Source organism: Labeo rohita, unplaced genomic scaffold, assembly GCF_022985175.1.
Source record: "Labeo rohita strain BAU-BD-2019 unplaced genomic scaffold, IGBB_LRoh.1.0 scaffold_620, whole genome shotgun sequence".
In the NCBI taxonomy this organism is placed as follows: domain Eukaryota; kingdom Metazoa; phylum Chordata; class Actinopteri; order Cypriniformes; family Cyprinidae; genus Labeo; species Labeo rohita.
The window spans coordinates 15,558-37,796 of NW_026129547.1; the positions used below are offsets into that span (position 1 = coordinate 15,558).

General features: G+C 36.3%; 1 protein-coding gene across 18 annotated transcripts in view; it reads left to right on the top strand.

Moving 5' to 3' along the window:
* LOC127161352 (NLR family CARD domain-containing protein 3) overlaps window positions 1-21,529 on the top strand; it is a 32,195-nt gene extending 10,666 nt beyond the window's left edge. For 2 of the 18 annotated variants that reach the window (XM_051104047.1, XM_051104046.1), the window contains exons 3-10: window positions 2,427-2,540; window positions 6,092-6,205; window positions 6,400-6,513; window positions 6,708-6,821; window positions 13,567-13,680; window positions 13,875-13,988; window positions 19,560-19,655; window positions 19,730-21,529. In XM_051104047.1, the coding sequence (XP_050960004.1) occupies window positions 2,427-2,540; window positions 6,092-6,205; window positions 6,400-6,513; window positions 6,708-6,821; window positions 13,567-13,680; window positions 13,875-13,988; window positions 19,560-19,655; window positions 19,730-21,518 (2,569 nt within the window). In that variant the 3' untranslated portion in view covers window positions 21,519-21,529. The remainder of the gene's footprint in view (window positions 1-2,426; window positions 2,541-6,091; window positions 6,206-6,399; window positions 6,514-6,707; window positions 6,822-13,566; window positions 13,681-13,874; window positions 13,989-19,559; window positions 19,656-19,729) is intronic. The other 16 variants (XM_051104052.1, XM_051104051.1, XM_051104050.1 and 13 more) reach the window with 16 other exon arrangements.
* Window positions 21,530-22,239: the final 710 nt, after the last annotated feature.

Sequence of the window (22,239 nt, forward strand, 5' to 3'; positions counted from 1 at the left end):
CTTAATGAATGTTTTAAAGCGTCAAAAGTTTTGCATTAACAGACTTTCAGTGAAAGGATAGACTGCTCTCAGGTATCATTAAACATATCTTAATTTCGAAGATTAACCACAGTCTTATGGGTTTGGAACAACATGAGGGTGAGTAAATGACAGAATCTATCCCTAAAATGTACTGAACAACAAAAATACATAAATAAATACTTCTTACAATACAATATATATATATTTTTTTGTAATGCAGTACTCGGACTATTTATCAAAGGCTAGATATTGTATTGGTTTAATGGCTTAATCACAGTGATCAATAAGGGAAATTAAACAATGTGTATCCATTTGAATACCTTGAAATGATGAATCATGTAATAACATACCTGACAGTCTTGGAACAGCTCTTCTTGATTTTCCCCAAGGTACTCAATGAGGCAACGGAAACAAGTGTTCCTTTTTCTCTCAATACTCTGGAACTACAAAGACATGCATTTTAGTGACAATACAGTGACTCTGTGAGCTCAGTGCACTGCAACTTAAGATAACATGCAAATAGACAAATAACCCATGTTGTAATCTGTAGTGTTTTAATAGATCCAATTGTTTTGATGAGGTAAAGTTACATATTTTGCATAGCCAATTAATTTGCAATAAGGTAGAACACCCATTGACTCAGTGGTTAGTTCTGGTACCTGCAGTTAACTTGTCTTGACAACTGCTATGAATACATCTTGAATTTTTCTTCATATATCTCTTTCTGTGGAAGAAGAAAAAAAGTCAGGATTTTTAAATTATTTTTAAATGCTGTTTATTACGGCATATAATCATTAAAATAGAAGTTCAAAATTCAACTTAATTTTTTTGCATTTTGTCTTTTTCAGTTGAATAAAAGACTATTTTCCCTATACAATTCATCATTGAGGATTTCTTTGTTAAAAAGTTAAAAATTTCGTCTCGTCTCATTCTCGTGAACCCAGTCTCGTGTCTCGTCTCGTCTCGTGAGATAAGTGTCTCGTCACACCCCTAAATGTAAAACAATGTCTTTCTTTATTTGTGCTCCAATAGCGATGTCTCAAAACTTGCTGTGAGTGTTCCTTGTTCACAAATCTTTACAATTAAAGTCCATACCTTGCAGACACAGCATATGAACACAGTACATCTTACACCAGGGGTGCCCAACCCTGTTCCTGGAGATCAACCTTCCCGCAGAGTTTAGCTCCAACCCATATCAAACACACCTGTCTGTAATTATCAAGTGCTCCTTCAGATCCTAATTAGTTGGTTCAGGTGTCTTTGTTTAGGGTTGGAGCTGAACTCTGCAGGAAGGTAGATCTCCAGGAACAGGGTTCAGCACCCCTGTCTTACACGCTACTCTGCTGTGCAGTCAAAAACTGTGTGCTTCCCAATTACCAATGTGCAACACCCTTGACTCGTACACTGGTGCTACAGTTATATTGTGTCACACTGCCACCCAGTGGCCAAGTAAAACTTACAATGAATGGCTCCAACACCAAGTTAACTCATACACATTAATCAATTCAAGTGAAGTGGCACAAAATATAAAACATCAAAACGTACAATTAAGGTACATAAAAAACATTACATGTTTTCTTACATGTTACACCTTCTAACACAAAACTCAATACATCAACAGATAAATGCAAGAAAACTTTAACAGTAATAATCTAGCATACAACATTGACAGCTTTACTGCTATTTTTTTCTGCTCCGAACGCCTTCCCGTCTGTTCTACTACATCAGCCGTTGCTCTCTCTCTCTCTCTCTCTCTCTCTCGCATCACTTGCTCAAGTTCAACCACTCACATGCATTAAAAATAATGGAAGCAAATATATTTCAACCGTAATGTAGATGTTTACTCGCATTCGCAGGTGCAAGTACTGGACAATGTATTCTGCTTTCAATGATAACCTGACTGACCACAAATTCTAACCTGTCAATCTGTCATCAGACTGTGGTGCCGACAACAGAGACAGAGAAGCGCACATATTACTAATCTTCTGGTAGATTTTAACCTTAAACAACTGAACATTCACATTCATGATGATATCAACAAGTGAAGTGGAAACATACCTGTAGCTCAACAAATCGAGGTGCCGCCAGCGCCAATGACGTAAAATGCAGACTCCCGCGTTTCCCTCCTGGATGTTGACGCATGCGCACTTTGCGGTGCCAAAGCTAAAATTTCGGTGTAAATTTTACCTACTTTTTTGCGTTGCAGTTATTACTGTAAAAAAATAGATAGTGTAGGTAGAATGTACCCATTTTTTGTATTTTACTTGCCAACTCATATACTTCAGTAAAATATAACTGATTTTCATGGGTTGTATTTAACACCCTCCAGCGTAATTTTTTACAGTGTATGATGACACATATTAATATGATTGTCATCATAAAGAATTAAATCTGTTTTGTTTTAGATCATTTCATCAGATGACATCATATCCAGAGCCCAGCTGTGTGTCTATGAAGAGTGACGCGTCTATGAAACAACCAATGAGGTTTAACGGTGGAGATTCACGGCCTGGTCTCAGGTATAACATTTGTATAAAAATATGAATATAGTGTAGGGGAATTTACAGTTAAAACCCAAGGATGGAATCAATCAAAGAAAAACTTACTTAAGAAAATAGTTTTCTGTTTCATCAGCAGAAATCAGCTTCAATACTCTTGATGGAGTTCGTAGGCTGATCAATTTGTGCACAAGAGTTTTATTAACTAAGGACTGACACATAACTAATCTAAACAAACAAACATACAATCACTCATACATGGAGAAGGGAGAGTGAGAAACCATTAGAGAGACAAGAAAGCTATGAAAAGAGTCAGTTAACCACCTGAGTGAAACCATCAGTGCTGTCTACAGCTTATACTAAACCTCTGTTTGTTTAATTAAATGTACGATACTTGCATTGCCTTGGTCGCTGAATGATTGTCTGAATGCAGTCTCGGGTGAAAGTCTTGATGGTTTGGAGCAGTGGTGGTTTTGGAATCGTGATCACGTTCTTCCAGATCTGATATTGATGAACTCCAAAGATGTTCCGACTCGATGGTGACTGGGAGTTTCTTCCCATGTGGAAAGAGAAGAAGAACCAAGAGCTGAGAGAAAGAGACCCAGCTGAAATCTGGAGGTCTTTGGGGAATGGAAAGACAGCCTGGCACAAACTTAGGGAAGTCATGAAGAGTTCTAGCTCATCCTCTTCATCCTCTTAGGAACCAAAAGAACCGCAGACTGACTGAGACGAGTCACTCAGTGACGAAAACTAAAAGCATGCAGAAGAGAGAAATGATTGTTCAAGGACATTTCCATGAGGATGAATTCCAGGGTTGAGTGAAATTGAACTCTGGTGTTATTAGTCTGACTCTTTGTGATCGAGAGCCACAGCTCTATATGTTGGGGCCTGTTGGGAAGTTTACGACTCTTTGTCTATTTTTTTCTGCTCTGAACGCCTTCCCCTGTCTGTTCTACTACATCAGCCGTTGCTCTCTTTCTCTCGCTCTCTCTCTCTCTCTCTCACTTCCGGTGCGAGTGTGAGTGTTTGGAGTGGCGTGAGTGTGGAGCGTGATTCTCTGAGTGAGTCCTTTTCTCTTTTTTCTTTTTTTTTTTTACTTTTTCATTTCTTCGATTTTCTATCTGTTTCTTTTTTCTTTTTTTTTTTACTGTGTTGCTTGTTTGTGTTGGTTTGTGTGGGGTTCCCCTACCTCCGGTGTGGTCATGTCGGACACACGAGCTGGGCTTCTAAACAATCTCATGCGGCGTCACAGTGTTAAAGTGGCGTCCGCGGTGAGTATTGAAGATTGTTGCTTAGCAATTGGAGAGGTCGTTGGACATGACAATATTTTGTCAGCGTCCAAAATGAATAGCGCAGTTGTTGTTTTTTTGAGTTTGGTAGAAAAGGCAAATGAGTTAGTGGAGAAAGGAATTGTTGTAAACAACCTTTTTACGCCCGTTCTTCCGCTTTCGATGCCCTCAAAAAAGGTTACATTGTCTAATATTCCACCCTTCATTCCTGATGATATGCTGGTTAGGAGCTTGTTTCGTTATGGAAAGTTGGTTTCACCGATTCAGAAAATTGCCATTGGTACTGCTTCACCGCTGTTAAAGCATGTGGTTTCTTTCAGGAGATTTGCTTACATGATCTTGAAAGATAGCGATGAGCTTGACTTGACTCTTAATGTTAAGATTGACAATTTTGATGATGTATTCTATGCTCAACTGACAGGATGAAGTGCTTTAACTGTGGTGGTTTAGGGCATCTAATTCGTGCTTGCCCTGAAAGAAATAAGGAGAGTCGTTCATCAAATGCTGAGAAAGACATGAGAGAGATTAATTTAAATAGTGATGATGAAGAAAGAATTGAAGCAGGGACCTCTTATGCTTCTTCTTTACTGTAGCTTGTTTGGATCCTCAACTAACTTTGTTGGTGATTTTACAGTCATTGTTGGTGAACTTTTTTTGGGATAAGCTACCCTGGATCCCACAAAGTGTTTTGTTTCTGTCTAAAGAAGAAGGTGGTCAGGGTCTTATACATTTGCAAAGTAAAATAGCTGCTTTTAGGCTACACTTTTTGCAACGACTTTTAACTGTTTCAGATGCTTTTAACTGGAATCCTGTGGGAAGAGTGAACTTAAATAATTTGGGAAACCTTAATCTTGGAAGAACAATATTTTTGATGGATATTTTTCCCGGTCTGAAGAAAGCACTTATTAATAACAAAATGATGACTCTTGATTGCATGCTGGAAGTAACTGGACTTTATTTTAAAGACAATGAAGCACTTTCTCAAGTTCTTGGATTTAATTCTACTTGTGTTACGGCACTAATCCTCCAGAGATGGGAATCAGCTCTAAGTGATCATGAGAGACTCCTGTTATTGGATTACAGTAACGGACTGTGTAGTCGTGATGTGGAAGACCCTTTTCCCAGTTTGAATTTTGCTCCTAAATTGGATGAGTATGCTGGGTTCTGTCTTAAGGAAACCAGTTCTTTAAGTGTTGATTTCTTTTCTTGTAATAAAAAGGTTTTGTATAAATATTGTATAATTGCTTTTAACAAGAAAATGTTGAACAATAGGGTGGATACACCTTGGTGTGTTTTTTTTTTTTAATTTGGAGGATGATAAAAAGCCACAGTGGAGAGTTTTTTTTTACAAACCACCGTTGACCAAAAAGACAGGAGATTTACAATGGAGAGTTGCTCATGGTATTATTGCAGTTAATGCTTTTACTGTTGTTTTAAGTCCTGGAAGTTCTGATAAATGTCCATGTTCACACTTTATTCATTTGTCTCTGAGTTGATACTTGAAGCTGGTAGATTATGTATTTGCGATTATGTGACTTTTTTGTACGTAAAAGCTTTTGTAAATTCTCAATTCTCTCTCTCTCTCTCTCTCTCTCTCTCTCGCGTCACTTGCTCAAGTTCAACCACTCACGTGCAGCAACTTCGCTGTTCACGAATTTCAGCCATAAACATACAGAAAAATAATGGAAGCAAATATATTTCAACCGTAATGTAGATGTTTACTCGCATTCGCAGGTGCAAGTACTGGACAATGTATTCTGCTTTCAATGATAACCTGACTGACCACAAATTCTAACCTGTCAATCTGTCATCAGACTGTGGTGCTGACAACAGAGACAGAGAAGCGCACATGTTACTAATCTTCTGGTAGATTTTAACCTTAAACAACTGAACATTCGCATTCATGATGATATCAACAAGTGAAATGAAAACTTACCTGTAGCTCAACAAATCGAGGTGCCGCCGGCGCCAATGACGTAAAATGCAGACTCCCGCGTTTCCCGCCTGGATGTTGACGCATGCGCACTTTGCGGTGCCAAAGCTAAAATTTTGGTGTATATTTTACCTACTTTTTTGTGTTGCAGGTATTACTGTTAAAAAATAGATAGTGTAGGTAGAATGTACCCATTTTTTGTATTTTACTTGCCAACTCATATACTTCAGTAAAATATAACTGATTTTCATGGGTTGTATTTAACACCCTCCAGCGTAATTTTTTACAGTGTATGATGACACATATTAATATGATTGTCATCATAAAGAATTTAATCTGTTTTGTTTTAGATCATTTCATCAGATGACATCATATCCAGAGCCCAGCTGTGTGTCTATGAGGAGTGACGCGTCTATGAAACAACCAATGAGGTTTAACGGTGGAGATTCACGGCCTGATTTCAGGTATAACATTTGTGTAGAAATATGATTATAGCATGACCTTTTAAATGATCATATATTTTATTGCATTTTAGTTCACAAATTTTATATAAACAGTGTATAAAAGATTGTAAAGTGCTATTTAAAGTGAATTTGATAATGATAAATGTGTAGTTAATTTGTTACAGTAAATTAAAGGATGAACTTTAATCTCATAGATCAGTTCATCAGAAGAGATCATATCCAGAGCCCAGCTGTGTGTCTATGAAGAGTGATGCATCTATGAAAGAACCAATGAGGTTTAACGGTGGAGATTCACGGCCTGATTTCAGGTATAACATTTGTGTAGAAATATGATTATAGCATGACCTTTTAAATGATCATATATTTTATTGCATTTTAGTTCACAAATTTTATATAAACAGTGTATAAAAGATTGTAAAGTGCTATTTAAAGTGAATTTGATAATGATAAATGTGTAGTTAATTTGTTACAGTAAATTAAAGGATGAACTTTAATCTCATAGATCAGTTCATCAGAAGAGATCATATCCAGAGCCCAGCTGTGTGTCTATGAAGAGTGATGCATCTATGAAAGAACCAATGAGGTTTAACGGTGGAGATTCACGGCCTGGTCTCAGGTATAACATTTGTATAAAAATATGAATATAGTGTAGGGGAATTTACAGTTAAAACCCAAGAATAGAATCAATCAAAGAAAAACTTACTTAAGAAAATAGTTTTCTGTTTCATCAGCAGAAATCAGCTTCAATACTCTTGATGGAGTTCGTAGGCTGCTCAATTTGTGCACAAGAGTTTTATTAACGAAGGACTAACACATAACTAATCTAAACAAACAAACATACAATCATACATGGGGAAGGGAGAGTGAGAAACCATTAGAGCGACAAGAAGATGAAGCTATGAAAGAGTCAGTTAACCACCTGAGTGAAACCATCAGTGCTGTCTACAGCTTATACTAAACCTCTGTTTGTTTAGTTAAATGTATGATACTTGCATTGCCTTGGTCGCTAAACGATTGTCTGAATGCAGTCTCGGGTGAAAGTCTGGATGGTTTGGAGCAGTGGTGGTTTTGGAATCATGATCACGTTCTTCCAGATCTGATATTGATGAACTCCAAAGATGTTCCGACTCAATGGTGACTGGGAGTTTCTTCCCATGTGGAAAGTGAAGAAGAACCAAGAGCTGAGAGAGACCCAGCTGAAATCTGGAGGTCTTTGGGCGATGGAAAGACAGCCTGGCACAAACTTAGGGAAGTCATGAAGAGTTCTAGCTCATCCTCTTCATCCTCTTAGGAACCAAAAGAACCGCAGACTAAGGCGAGTCACTCATGTGAGACGAGTGATGAAAACTTTTTTGAGGGCTTTCGATGCCCTCAAAAAAGGTTACATTGTCTAATATTCCACCCTTTGTTCCTGATGATATGCTGGTTAGGAACTTGTTTCGTTATGGAAAGTTGGTTTCACCGATTCAGAAAATTGCCATTGGTACTGCTTCACCACTGTTAAAGCATGTGGTTTCTTTCAGGAGATTTGCTTACATGATCTTGAAAGATAGCGATGAGCTTGACTTGACTCTTAATGTTAAGATTGACAATTTTGATGATGTTTTCTATGCCACAACTGACAGGATGAAGTGCTTTAACTGTGGTGGTTTAGGGCATCTAATTCGTGCTTGCCCTGAAAGAAATAAGGAGAGTCGTTCATCAAATGCTGAGCAAGACAGAGAGAGATTAATTTAAATAGTGATGATGAAGAAAGAATTGAAGCAGGGACCTCTTATGCTTCTTCTTTGAAGGTTAAAAATCTGACTGTTGTGGAGAATGATGGTAGGCCTAGTGTTTCTGAGGTTCAGAACACAGTTTCTGAAGCCAGCACATCAGGAGTAGCTTTGCAGGAAGGTTAATTTCGATGCTGGTGTGGTGGGTGATAGAATCAGTGAGTCTGCTACTGAGTCAGTCTTGACAAAGGGTAAGGGTGTTAACATAAATCTGTGACATTTTGAAATTTGTGAAGGTGCTGATCTGGAATTGGATAAAGCTGAGTTTAAAGTGACAATGAATCTTCAGATTCAACTTTCAGTCTTTCTCGAAGTGATTTATCCAGTCGCAGTTATAAGGTAGAGGATATTAAACTGTTCCTCAGGGCAACAAAGAATAAGAGAGGAGTGAGTGTCTGACAATATTTTCCAGACATTAAACAGTTTGTTGACAATGGCAGAAAGCTTATTCACAAATAAGGAAATGTATCGGCTAAAGAAAATTGTAAGGATTTTAAATTCTGATCTTGTTAATGATGACAGTTTAAAAAATCTAAAGTGGCATGTTATGGTGTTCTGTTTTCTATTTTTGCAGCTTTGGCATGGTTTCTGTTTTCACCTTCTTCTCTAGAAATGAATGAAATTAATATTGCATCATTAAATATTAATAGGGCAAGAGATTTTAAGAAAAGAATGGATATTTATGAGTTTATAAAGCAGAATAAATTAGATGTGGTTTTGTTGCAGGAAACTCATAGTGATCAAACGAATGCCTCTGATTGGGTTTGGGAATGGGGTGGTTTTTCTTTTCTAAGTCATAATACTTTGCTTAGTGGTGGAGTGGCTATTCTTTTTGAGAAAAACTTTAATCCACATTCTTTTCAAGTAGAAGAAATAGTAAAAGAAAGACTTTTAAAAGCAGTGTTCGAATTGAGGGGGGGCCTGGGGGGTCCCGGACCTCCCATAAGCATTAAGAGACCCCCCATAACACCCAAAAAAGGGCGGGGGGGGGTGTATGGACAGCTTCACTGGCTACACTGACTGTGCTCATTTAGAGCGCGTTCTCTCACTGCGTGATTCAGTCTAATAAAATGCATTTCCCACAGTTCAGGATATATGGGCAGAAAATGTATATTTATATCATTTCATATAGTTACTCAATAACCCACGAAGAGTGCCTTTTTTGTAATATTTTTTTTCTATACAACAGTTCAATAAACGAGAAGTAAGAGACTCTGGTTTTAGACACCATATTTTTGCTCTATTTCGCCAACAAAAATCATTCCAAACACAGCCACACATCTAATACATCTAAAAGCCAATCATATTTATATAAGGTTTATATAAGATTTATTATTATTATTATTATTATTATTATTATTATTATTATTTATTTATTTATTTATTTTTTGGAGGGGGCCCCCAAGAGCTTTGACACAATTCGAACACTGTTTAAAAGTAAGGGCAAGTTATGGAAAATTTTTTATTGTTTTTGTTTGTGTGTACTGTCCAGTCTTAGAGAGAATGGTGTTTTTAAATATCCTGTGTTCTGTTTTACAAAAATGTGATCAAGAAGAGTTTTTATTTTTGGGAGGTGATTTCAATTGTACTGACTCTAATCTCGATAGAAATCATTTAGAACCTCATATGCCTTCCAGAAATCGATTAATTTAGCTTGTTAAGATGCATGAACTGTGTGATGTTTGGAGACGCTTAAAGGGTGTGCAGAAACAGTATACCTGGACTCATGTGTGTGATAGAGTGATTTCTATGGCAAGATTTGACAGATTTTATGTTTTTAAACAACGTTACAGTATCATAAGGAGATGTGACATAGTGCCTGTTAGTTTTTCTGACCATTGTATAATCAAATGTTCCAGTTTTATTAACTTTTTGAAACCCCAAAGTGCGTACTGGCATTTTAATACTGCTTTGTTAAGTGACAAACGGTTCAAAGAATTGTTTAATTCTTTCTGGAGGTTTTTAGAACTAAGAAAGTTTTTTATAACTCTGTACAACAATGGTGGGATATAGGAAAAGCTCAAATTAAACAGCTTTGTTTACAATTTACTCAAAACATCACTACAAAGACTAATTTTCAGAATGGGTATCTTGGAGGCTGATATTTTAAAGCTCCAGGAATTGGCAGAGTCTACTGGTACAAGAGGTTTTTTAGAATTGTTATTAGACAAAAAAACACAATTGGCTGATCTACTTGGTTCTTGGACACAAGGTGGTTTGGTCAGGTCAAGATTTCAAAGCATGGATCAAATGGATGCTTCAACAAAATTTTTATTTAATTTGGAGAAAAAGAATGGTCAAAGTAGAACTATCCATGCTTTACGTTCTGAATCTGGAATTCTTTTGGAATTTTTTTGAGGGCAGTTTTTTCAGAAAGCTTATATAAAGGGCAGTTGCAGAGCATGAAGAAGTTTTTTTCTTTGAAAACTTACCTCAGGTGCCTGAAAGCTTCAACACTGAATTTTCTGGCCCTCTGAGTATGAGTGAGCTGCAGAAAGCACTTGGTGAGATGGTGTCTGGAAAGACACCAGGTATTGATGGTATACCAGTGGACTTTTATAAGTTCTTTTGGTCAACTATAGGAGAGGATCTCCTAGAGATGTTGAATACCAGTATGGCAAGAGGTAAGTTGCCTCAAAGTTGTGGAAAAGCTGTGCTGACTCTCCTACTGAAGAAAGGAGACCTTGGAGATATAAAGTGTTGGCGTCCTGTTTCTTTGCTCTGCAGCGACTATAAGCTTTTATCAAAAGTTTTAGCTAATAGACTGGCCAAAGTAATGGATAGTGTTATTCATCCTGATCAAACTTATTGTGTCCCAGGCAGATCAATTTTTGATAATATTGCTTTTATTCGTGATCTTATTGAAGTCTCCAAGATGCTAAACCTAAATTGTGGTTTTGTTTCATTAGATCAAGAAAAAGCTTTTGATTTGGTAGAACATTTTTTTTTTGTGGAAGGTTTTAACTGCTTTCAGCTTCAGTGAGTTCATTAAAGTTCTTTATAGTGATGTGGAGAGTATTTTGAAAGTCAACGGTGGTTTATGTACTCCTTTTAAAGTCTCCAGAGGCATAAGACAGGGCTGTGCCTTTATCTGGCATGTTATACTTTCTAGCAATAGAGCCTTTGTTACAGCAGATAAAATGCAAACTTCAAGGTGTAATGTTACCAGGATGTAGGAATAAGTTTACATTGTCGGCTTATGCAGATGATGTGACAATATGTATTAATGGTCAAAGTGACATTGAGGCGTTATTAAACCTCTTGAAAAGCTTTAAAAAGGTCTTCCTCTGCTAGTATTAAATGGTAAACCAAAAAGTGAAAAAAGAGTTTAAATATTTAGAGTTTTTATTGGGGATGAGACTGTTAAACCTAAAAAAAATAGGGTGAGAAAGTGAAACTATTGAAAAATGGAAATGATTTTTTAAAAATGTCTTTTAGATGGTTTTAATTGCCAAAAAATTTAGTGGAACTTATAATTGTTTGGATCCTCCACTAACTTTGTTGATGATTTTACAGTCATTGTTGGTGGATTTTTTGGGGGATAAGCTACACTGGATCCCACAAAGTGTTTTGTTTCTGTCTAAAGAAGAAGGTGGTCAGGGTCTTATACATTTGCAAAGTAAAATAGCTGCTTTTAGGCTACACTTTTTGCAATGACTTTTAACTGTTTCAGATGCTTTAACTGGAATGCTGTGGGAAGAGTGATCTTAAATAGTTTGGGAAACCTTAATCTTGGAAGGACAATATTTTTGATGGATCCATTAAAATTTCATTTTCCTGCATTACCTGTTTTTTATAGGAATGTTTTAAGGTGTGGAATCTTTTTACTTTTCAGAAACCTTCAAAAATCTTGGAAGAACTTTAATATGGTTTTGACTTGGATATTTTTCTTTTCCAGGTCTGAACAAAGCACTTATTGCTAACAAAATGGTGACTCTTGGTCACTTGCTGGAAGTAACTGGACTTGATTTTAAAGACCATGAAGCACTTTCTCAAGTTCTTGGATTTAATTCTACTCGTGTTACGGCACTAATCCTCCAGAGATAGGAATCAGCTCTAAGTAATCATGAGAGACTCCTGTTATTGGATTACAGTAATGGACTGTGTAGTCGTGATGTGGAAGACCCTTTTCCCAGTTTGAATTTTGCTCCTAAATTGGATGAGTATGCTGGGTTCTGTCTTAAAGAAACCAGTTCTTTAAGTTGATTTCTTTTCTTGTAATAAAAAGGTTTTGTATAAATGTTGTATAATTGCTTTTAACAAGAAAATGTTGAACAATAGGGTAGATACATCTTGGTGTTTTTTTTTTTTAATTTGGAGGATGATAAAAAGCCACAGTGGAGAGTTTTTTACAAACCACCGTTGACCAAAAAGACAGGAGATTTACAATGGAGAGTTGCTCATGGTATTATTGCAGTTAATGCTTTTACTGTTGTTTTAAGTCCTGGAAGTTCTGATAAATGTCCATTGTGTGATGATAGAGAGACTATTTTTCATGCTTTCCTGAGCTGTCATAGACTCGAACCTTTGTTTTCTGTTTTGAGAGATGTTTTTAGAAAGTGTAATGAGGTATTCTCACAGGTGTTTTTTATTTTGGGATGTAGATATGTTTTAAAGAAAAAATATGTGTATCAAATTCTTAGTTTTGTGTTGGAGCAAGCCAAGATGGCTATTTATCTGAGCAGGAGATAGAAAATCGAGCAGAGTATAGTACAAAATATTGTTACATTGTTTTTTAACTTGGTGCAATCTAGAATTTTGTTTGATTTTTTTTTTTTTACTATTATAGGAGTATTGATGATTTGTTTTCATTTAGAAATATTTGGTGTTGCAATGATGATTTATGTATCATTTTTGGGGCTGAATTAATTTTTACACTTTATTAATTTGTCTCTGAGTTGATACTTGAAGCTGGTAGATTATGTATTTGCGATTATGTGACTTTTTTGTAAATAAAAGCTTTTGTAAACACTCACATGCATTAAAAATAATGGAAGCAAATATATTTCAACCGTAATGTAGATGTTTACTCGCATTCGCAGGTGCAAGTACTGGACAATGTATTCTGCTTTCAATGATAACCTGACTGACCACAAATTCTAACCTGTCTGTCATCAGACTGTGGTGCCGACAACAGAGACAGAGAAGCGCACATATTACTAATCTTCTGGTAGATTTTAACCTTAAACAGCTGAACATTCGCATTCATGATGATATCAACAAGTGAAATGAAAACTTACCTGTAGCTCAACAAATCGAGGTGCCGCCAGCGCCAATGACGTAAAATGCAGACTCCCGCGTTTCCCGCCTGGATGTTGACGCATGCGCACTTTGCGGTGCCGAAGCTAAAATTTTGGTGTACATTTTACCTACTTTTTTGTGTTGCAGTTATAACTGTTAAAAATAGATAGTGTAGGTAGAATGTACCAATTTTTTGTATTTTACTTGCCAACTCATATACTTCAGTAAAATGTAACTGATTTTCATGGGTTGTATTTAACACCCTCCAGAGTAATTTTTTACAGTGTATGATGACACATATTAATATGATTGTCATCATAAAGAATTTAATCTGTTTTGTTTTAGATCATTTCATCAGATGACATCATATCCAGAGCCCAGCTGTGTGTCTATGAAGAGTGACGCGTCTATGAAAGAACCAATGAGGTTTAACGGTGGAGATTCACGGCCTGATTTCAGGTATAACATTTGTGTAGAAATATGATTATAGCATGACCTTTTAAATGATCATATATTTTATTGCATTTCAGTTCACACATTTTATATAAACAGTGTATAAAAGATTGTAAAGTGCTATTTAAAGTGAATTTGATAATGATAAATATGTAGTTGAGTTGTTACAGTAATTTAAATGATGAGCTTTAATCTCATAGATCAGTTCATCAGATGAGATCATATCCAGAGTCCAGCTGTGTGTCTATGAAGAGTGATGCATCTATGAAAGAACCAATGAGGTTTAACGGTGGAGATTCACGGCCTGATCTCAGGTATAATATTTGTATAAAAATATGAATATAGTGTAGGGGAATTTACAGGTAAAACCCAAGGATGGAATCAATCAAAGAAAAACTTACTTAAGAAAATAGTTTGCTGTTTCATCAGCAGAAATCAGCTTCAACACTCTTGATGGAGTTCGTAGGCTGCTCAATTTGTGCACAAGAGTTTTATTGACAAAGGACTAACACATAACTAATCTAAACAAACAAACATACAATCATACATGGGGAAGGGAGAGTGAGAAACCATTAGAGAAACAAGAAGATGAAGCTATGAAAGAGTAGGGCTGGACGATATGGCAAAAATTTATATCACGATATATTTCTTATTTTCGGTCGATACGATATAATTCCGATATCGATACGGACAATATAAAAAAGCCTCAGGAAAAAAATGCTGAGGACACACACAATGGATGTCTGTACCTACAAATGTCTGCAAACTGAATTTGCAAAGTCTATAATATCTCCAGGCTCCTCCTATTAAAATTATAAAAAAATTTTTTTTAAATAAAAACAGTACAAAAAAAATAAGGTTCACATTTTATTTGTATTTAGCCTTTACAAACAAGAAATGTGAAATAAACTATCAAATAAATAAAACTCTCAGACTCAGCTTATTAACAATAATATATTTCTATTTAAACTAGAACATTATATTATAATACATTATGTTATAAATTGAAATAACAAACAAACTGCTTCAGCCAGGATAAAGAAACAAAAATAATACAATAAAATAAATAAAGAGCGAGCAACAACAAAAACACATTGCTCTGACCGGAACATTGTTGAGTGTTGATTAGGGATGCTCATTTTAACCGGTTAACCGTTAACCGACAGAAGAATTTTGACTGCTTAATACAATCAGTTAAACGGTTTAAAAGGTCTTTTTTTCAGTAATTCAGTAATCAAAATATTTTAAAACTGGATTGTTTTCTGGATTGTTAAAATAAAATGAAATTGCATTTTTGAGAGAAAAAAGATAAATCGCGTAGGACTATAACGTTAAGTCAGATTTTATTATTACATTCAGAAAGACCTGGTGTCGACGCGAAATATTTACAATACACTATAAACATAGGCTAGGCTATTTTAGTTCCCCTCACTCCACAAAAAATCCTTTTAATTTAACATTATTTAGAAAAGAACAAGAATGAAAAATATAAGAAGCTGGCGACAAGCCAAAACCAAACCATTTAGGCTAAAGCGAAACTGAAACTAACATTGGGTCTCTCACACGACACAAATCCAGATGTCTCCTATTCAAGATGTATTTGAATATTAAAATATTATTTATTATGTAAACCTGGTTTTGTACTTCTCGCATTAAAATATCCACATAAAAAAATGTTTGGCATAATATCACGGCAGTACGTTGATAACGATTAAGCAGTGTGAATATTTTTTTTTTTTCCCATATGTTTGTCTGATTGTGTGTGCGCGTGCGGCGCCGGCGCAATCACTTGATTTTTTTTTTTTTTTTTCCTTCTAACAGGGGAAACGACTCTTTACAGATAATCAAAACTGTAAACGGTTTGCTGTTTGTAAAATAAAGAAAAATAGGATGCCGCTTTCAGCCGTCTTCCTTTCGCGCAGCACAAAAATGAACTAAAACTCTGCATACTAGCTACTTGTTGCACTTTTTTTTGTTTGTTTTATTAAGTAAAAAGATTTATCTTATAGGCCTATTCATTCATTATATATATAGCCTAGCTTCATGATGTTTTTCTCCATTCGCAGAAGCTGCAGGTGATGCGACGTGTCCATGTGAATCCTCATGTTCTGTTGTTTGCTGCTTTTTGCGCATGTAAAATTAATCCGGGAAAACAAATGTTAGTATTTTAATGGGTCACAGACACTTATCCTTTCTAAAATAATTAAATTCTAATTTAAAATAATCTTGTCGGTTAACGGTTAATAATCAAAAAAATAACCGAAATTAACATCGCTAGTGTTGATGACACCCTATGACAGGCTCTAGAGGTTTCTGGCAAGAAATATTATTCTGGTAAGAAATATAATTTCTGGTCAGGGGTACTCATTTTGTAGCTAAAACTTTCCGTGACGGAGCTTAACCAACTACTGCTGAGCGCTGGCAGCGTGTCTGTGATGTACGTCATCACGCAATTCTGTTCTGCTCTTTCTGATGGCTGAGCACTGTACGTCATTCAGTGACAAATGCTAATGTATAAAATTATATATATATATATATATATATATGCAAATGTATATCGAAATATCGGAAATAGGTTTAAAAATCATATCACCGTTATTGAAAAAAATTCTATCATGATATATATTGATATCGAATTATTGTCCAGCCCTATGAAAGAGTCAGTTAACCACATGAGTGAAACCATCAGTGCTGTCTACAGCTTATACTAAACCTCTGTTTGTTTAGTTAAATGTACGATACTTGCATTGCCTTGGTCATTGAAGGAGTGTCTGAATGCAGTCTCGGGTGAAAGTCTGGATGATTTGTAGCAGTGGTGGTTTGGGAATCGTGATCACGTTCTTCCGGGTCTAAAGAGTGATGAACTAAAAAAAGATGTTCTGACTCGATGGTGACTGGGAGTTTCTTCCCATGTGGAAAGAGAAGAAGAACCAAGAGCTGAGAGAAAGAGACCCAGCTGAAATCTGGAGGTCTTTGGGGAATGGAAAGACAGCCTGGCACAAACTTAGGGAAGTCATGAAGAGTTCTAGCTCATCCTCTTCATCCTCTTAGGAACCAGAAGAACCGCAGACTGACTGAGACGAGTCACTCAGTGATGAAAACTAAAAGCATGCAGAAGAGAGAAATGTCTGTTCAAGGACATTTCCATGAGGATGAATTCCAGGGTTGAGTGAAATTGAACACCAGTGTTATTAGTCTGACTCTTTGTGATCGAGAGCCACAGCTCTATATGTTGGGGCCTGTTGGGAAGTTTACGACTCTTTGTCTGAGAGCATGTTATAGGCAACATTTTGAAAAAACAGCCAGCATTTTCATGAATTGAGAACTTTTGGCGGAACAGCTTTAAGAACAGTTTTCCAGCAGGTGTGCATTTTCATGAATGAACTAAATGAAAAGCAAACATTTTCTTAGCGAGTGAAAGACAGACTAAATCCATTTTCAACTTATTTTCTAATGTGCAGAAATGTTCTAATCACGTGTTGGTCATGTAAATGGGATATCCCGATGACCCCTTGTGTCGTGACACTATGACCCTGAGGAAAAACAGAGCTCAGCATGTAAAAGGACACACATTCCTTTCTTACCATAGTCTATAACTAGGGTTGGGTATCGTTAGAATTTTATCGATTCCGATTCCACTTATCAATTACGATTCTTTTCGATTCCCAGTTTCGATTCCAATGTGAACAAGAGATGATATCAAGCATATTTATTCTTTTCTTTTTTGCTAAACATTTAGTTGCAGCTGAATACCATGAACAAAAATCAACAGGCTACATAAAAACAAGATTCACTTAAGAGCTGTTTGCAAAATAGAGCTGCGTGATTCTGGATAAATTGGATTGTTGTTGTTTTTTTTTTTTTTAAATGGAAGTTCAAAAGTTTAAATGGTTCTCTTACGATTCTGAAGAAAAAAAAACATTAGACAACTAAACAAAATCACATGTAGGCCTACTTTATAAGTAAATGATTCAGTGATCACTCAAGATTTACTTTGGTTCATTACTGGATGAATCAGTGTTTTTGAATAAATGATCAAAGACAAATACATTATTAACAGGCCCCTTTCACCATCTACTGGCATAACAATGTAATTGATAAATCTTTAACATTATTTGGAATGTCAAATTAACTTTCAAAAGGATGATTTACTCTATTTTGATCTCTACCATGTATATCAGAGTTTATATCTGGACTATGAATTTTTATCCCAGTACTTCTGTGATTATTTGAATGTTTGTAACAGAAATAATGAACTGTGTGGTTGAAAAGACTGTGAAACTGTTTCATTCATATACATGACAGTGTCTCTCTTTAGGTCAGCGGCAGCATGAACGCAGATTTGAATGTTCAAATCACACTAGTTTGATTGTACGCTGCACAAACAGATGAATCATTGTAATTTAGGAACAGAATCACATTGGTATTTGAATCGTGTTTGTGATCTTTAACCATCTGTTAAATTAAAATGCTTTGTCATATTGGTGGTGACACATCTATTGCAACATGTTTAGATTGTCACAAATATTATACTTTGCTTTTTCGACTTCTGATTGCAAGTCTAGCCATACTTTGGAGCGCTATGCACTTAGATTAGCGAGCAAGGTCCTGGCAGATCACTAGGTCAGGCACAGATGAAAAAAGAAAAAGAACCACACGGGAATCGATAGGCAGAATCGAGATTTTAATTTCACAAGAAGTATCCGATTCCTGACCTTAAGTGTCCGATTCTGGAATCGGAATCAATTTTCGATACCCAACCTTATCTATAACTACTAATATATGTTTTACCTCTTAACTTTATTTAATCATCAAACAATCTAAGAGGTTAATAATAACAAGAAATAATCATTAATATTATTATGAATCAATCCAGGATTCCACTCCTTCAATAGCGTGACTGTTGGAGTAGGTGACTGCAGTAAACACACAATGTAGGACATTTAAAGAAAGAGTTTAATTACAACAAGAATCTAAACATGCCGGAGTAAACAAAGTATCAACAACCACATTACTATCAACAACACGATCAATAAACAGACAGAACTCAGGGTTTAAATACACAAAGATAAATGAGGAAACTGAATGAACAACCGATGAACTTAAGAAGGGACGAACAGGCACAAACTAGGAAACTGATGTTGTGTTCAAAATTTCATACCATCATAATACTCTTAATATTTCTGCTGTATCCAGTATGTACTGTATATTGTGTGTAGTATGCAAATATATTACTAAAATAGCAGTAATATATAGATAACATACAATCTATAAATAAAATTAATATTTCAATCATATAAACAGAATTCAATCTCTACAAAGAAATGGAGTCACTATTTACAATTAAATACCTATTTGCTTTGTGTAATGTTAATTAATAATGAAGTGTTTATTGGGTATGATTAGCGGTAGGTGTAGGAAGGCTTTGTTCCAGGCGGCATCCATTTAATAATTTTAATAAATGTGCTAATTTACACTGAATATGTTATTACATACTCTTTTATAATGTACTACAGTAATGACGTATAAATAAATGTCACCTACCAACAATTTCACTTAGCTGTGCTCAATTAATGTTCACTGTTTGTCATGTGACAACACTGTAGCATACGACTTTAAAATGTTGTTTGTTGTTTATTGTTTACTGTTTCACACATTGTTCTTAAAGTAGTAGGCAGTATGTACTGTGTACTGGACAGTAAACAATGAGTTAGTGTCATTCTGAACACAGCATGTCAACATACAATGACAGGAAACAGTTCACAATTCTTGTATAAACATTGTGTAAAATGATTATAAAGTGCTATTTAAAATGATTTTGATCATGATAAATGTATAGTAGATTTGTTACATACAGTAATTTAAAAGCTGAACTTTAATCTCAGATCAGAACCAGAGTCCAGCTGTTCGTCTATGAAGAGTCACACGTCTACGGTTCAGCGAGGACACTTAAAGACTAGAGATACACGGCCTGGTCTCAGGTATTCAGATATGATCTGAACATATGATACAGAATACATAAGACATTGTGCTTATTAACATTTTTATTTTACAGCAATGAGGTCCTTAACACGTTTAGATCAAATCTGAAGAGGAAGTTTGAGCGTCTGTATGAGGGAACAGCGACGCAGGGAAACTCAACACTGCTGAATGAGATCTACACAGAGCTCTACATCACAGAGAGTGAGAGTGGAGAGATCAGTAATGAACATGAGGTGAGACAGATTGAGACACAATCCAGGAGAACAGCAACAGAGGACACAGCCATCAAATGCAATGACATCTTTACACCTTTACCTGGACAAGACAAAGCCATCAGAACTGTGCTGACAAAGGGAGTCGCTGGCATTGGAAAAACAGTCTCTGTGCAGAAGTTCATCCTGGACTGGGCTGAAGGGAAAGAGAATCAGGACGTCCAGCTCATATTTCCACTTCCTTTCAGAGAAATCAACTTGATGAAAGACAAAACACTCAGTCTTTCAGATCTTCTTCATGTCTTTTTCCCTGAAACTAAAGAAATGGAAATATCCAGTGATGAATATAAAGTGTTGTTCATCTTTGATGGTCTGGATGAGTGTCGTCTGTCTCTGGACTTTAAGAGTAAAGTGAAACTGTGTAATATATCTGAATCAGCCTCAGTGGACATGCTGCTGACGAACCTGATTGTGGGGAATCTGCTTCCCTCTGCTCTCATCTGGATCACCTCCAGACCAGCAGCAGCTGATCTCGTCCCCTCTGAGTGTGTCCATCGAGTGACAGAGGTACGAGGATTCAATGAGCCACAGAAGGAGGAATACTTCAGGAAGAGAATCAGTGATCAGAGTCTGGCCAATACAATCATCTCACACCTGAAGTCATCAAGGAGCCTCTACATCATGTGTCACATCCCAGTGTTCTGCTGGATCTCAGCCACTGTTCTAGAGAAGATGTTGAGTCGAGCAGAGAGTGGAGAGATTCCCAAGACTCTCACTCAAATGTACACACACTTCCTGATCCTTCAGACCAACATCAAACATGAGAAGGACTATGAGAAGAAGGTGACAGATGAAGACATGATCCTCAAACTGGGAAAACTGGCTTATCAGCAGCTTGTGAAAGGAAACCTGATCTTCTATGAGGAAGATCTGAGAGAGTGTGGCATTGATGAGACAGAAGCATCAGTGTACTCAGGATTGTGCACTCAGATCTTCAGAGAGGAGTTTGGCTTGTATCAGGGGAAAGTCTTCAGCTTTGTTCATCTGAGCATTCAGGAACATCTAGCAGCTCTATATGCACATCTCTCCTGTACAATCAAGAAGAAAAATGTAGCTGGCCAACTTAAACAAAGTCTGTTATCTAAGGTTTTAAAACTGAAAAAATGTAATTCATTATCTGAGCTGCATCAGAGAGCTGTGGACGAGACTTTACAGAGTAAGAATGGACATCTGGATCTTTTCCTGCGTTTTCTTCTGGGTCTCTCACTGGAGTCCAATCAGACTCTCTTACGAAAACTACTGACACAGACAGGAAGCTGTCCTTACAACAAAGAGGAAACAGTTCGGTACATCAAACAGAAGATCAGAAAGAATCACTCTCCAGAGAAATTCATCAATCTGTTTCACTGTCTGAATGAACTGGGTGATGATTCACTGATGCAGGAGATCCAACGTTATCTGAAATTTGGAGAAATAAGACAAGCAAAACTCTCGTCTTCACAGTGGTCAGCTCTGGTTTTTGTGTTGCTGACATCAGAGCAGAAGATGGATGTGTTTGATCTGAAACAGTTTATTGGATCACAACATACAGCAGATGAAGTTCTTCAGTATCTGTTACCTGTGGTTAAAGAATCCAGATCAGTTCGGTAAGTGACACTGAAAACAATCACTACACTTTCAAAACTTGATCATATTTATGATTTTAGTTTGTACTTTCTTATCAAAGCAACAAAATGGGGAAAATCATCTCACATTTCTGTCAGTGAGCAGGAGAAATGTGTGAGACACATAATAAACCAGCTGAGGTTTTTGTGTGTCTGTATGAAAGCTGATGATTGTAGAGCTCAGTGAGGAAGATGAGGATGAAGGATTGAATGTGAGGAGGATCAAAACTGACAGCTAATTCTGACTTTATTCTCGAAATTCTGAGATTATATCTCACAGTTCTAATAAGGAAAAACAACTCATCATTCTCTCTTTTCCCCTCGGCTCAGAAAAGGAGTTTATATCCCACATTTCTTTCTTTCCCCCCCCTTCATAATTAACAAACTCACTAGTTTTGAGTTAAATCGAGTAATAAAGTCAGAATAAGAAGATATAAACTTACATTTACAAGAAAAGAAAAGTCAGAATTGTAAGATAAATAAATGTTATGTAAAAATGTTAATAGTAATAGGTTTAAATAATATTTAATGCTGTACCTGCAGGGCTGATACAGTACATCCCCTATGAACAGCATATGTAAATATTATGTAGACCTGGGGCCGGTTGCACCAGCTGGGCGTATGCCCGGTTGTAAGACTTGGCTGGACGTAAAATGTGCTTTAAGTCGTGCGTAGAATTTATACCCGTTTCACCATCTCGGCGTAGT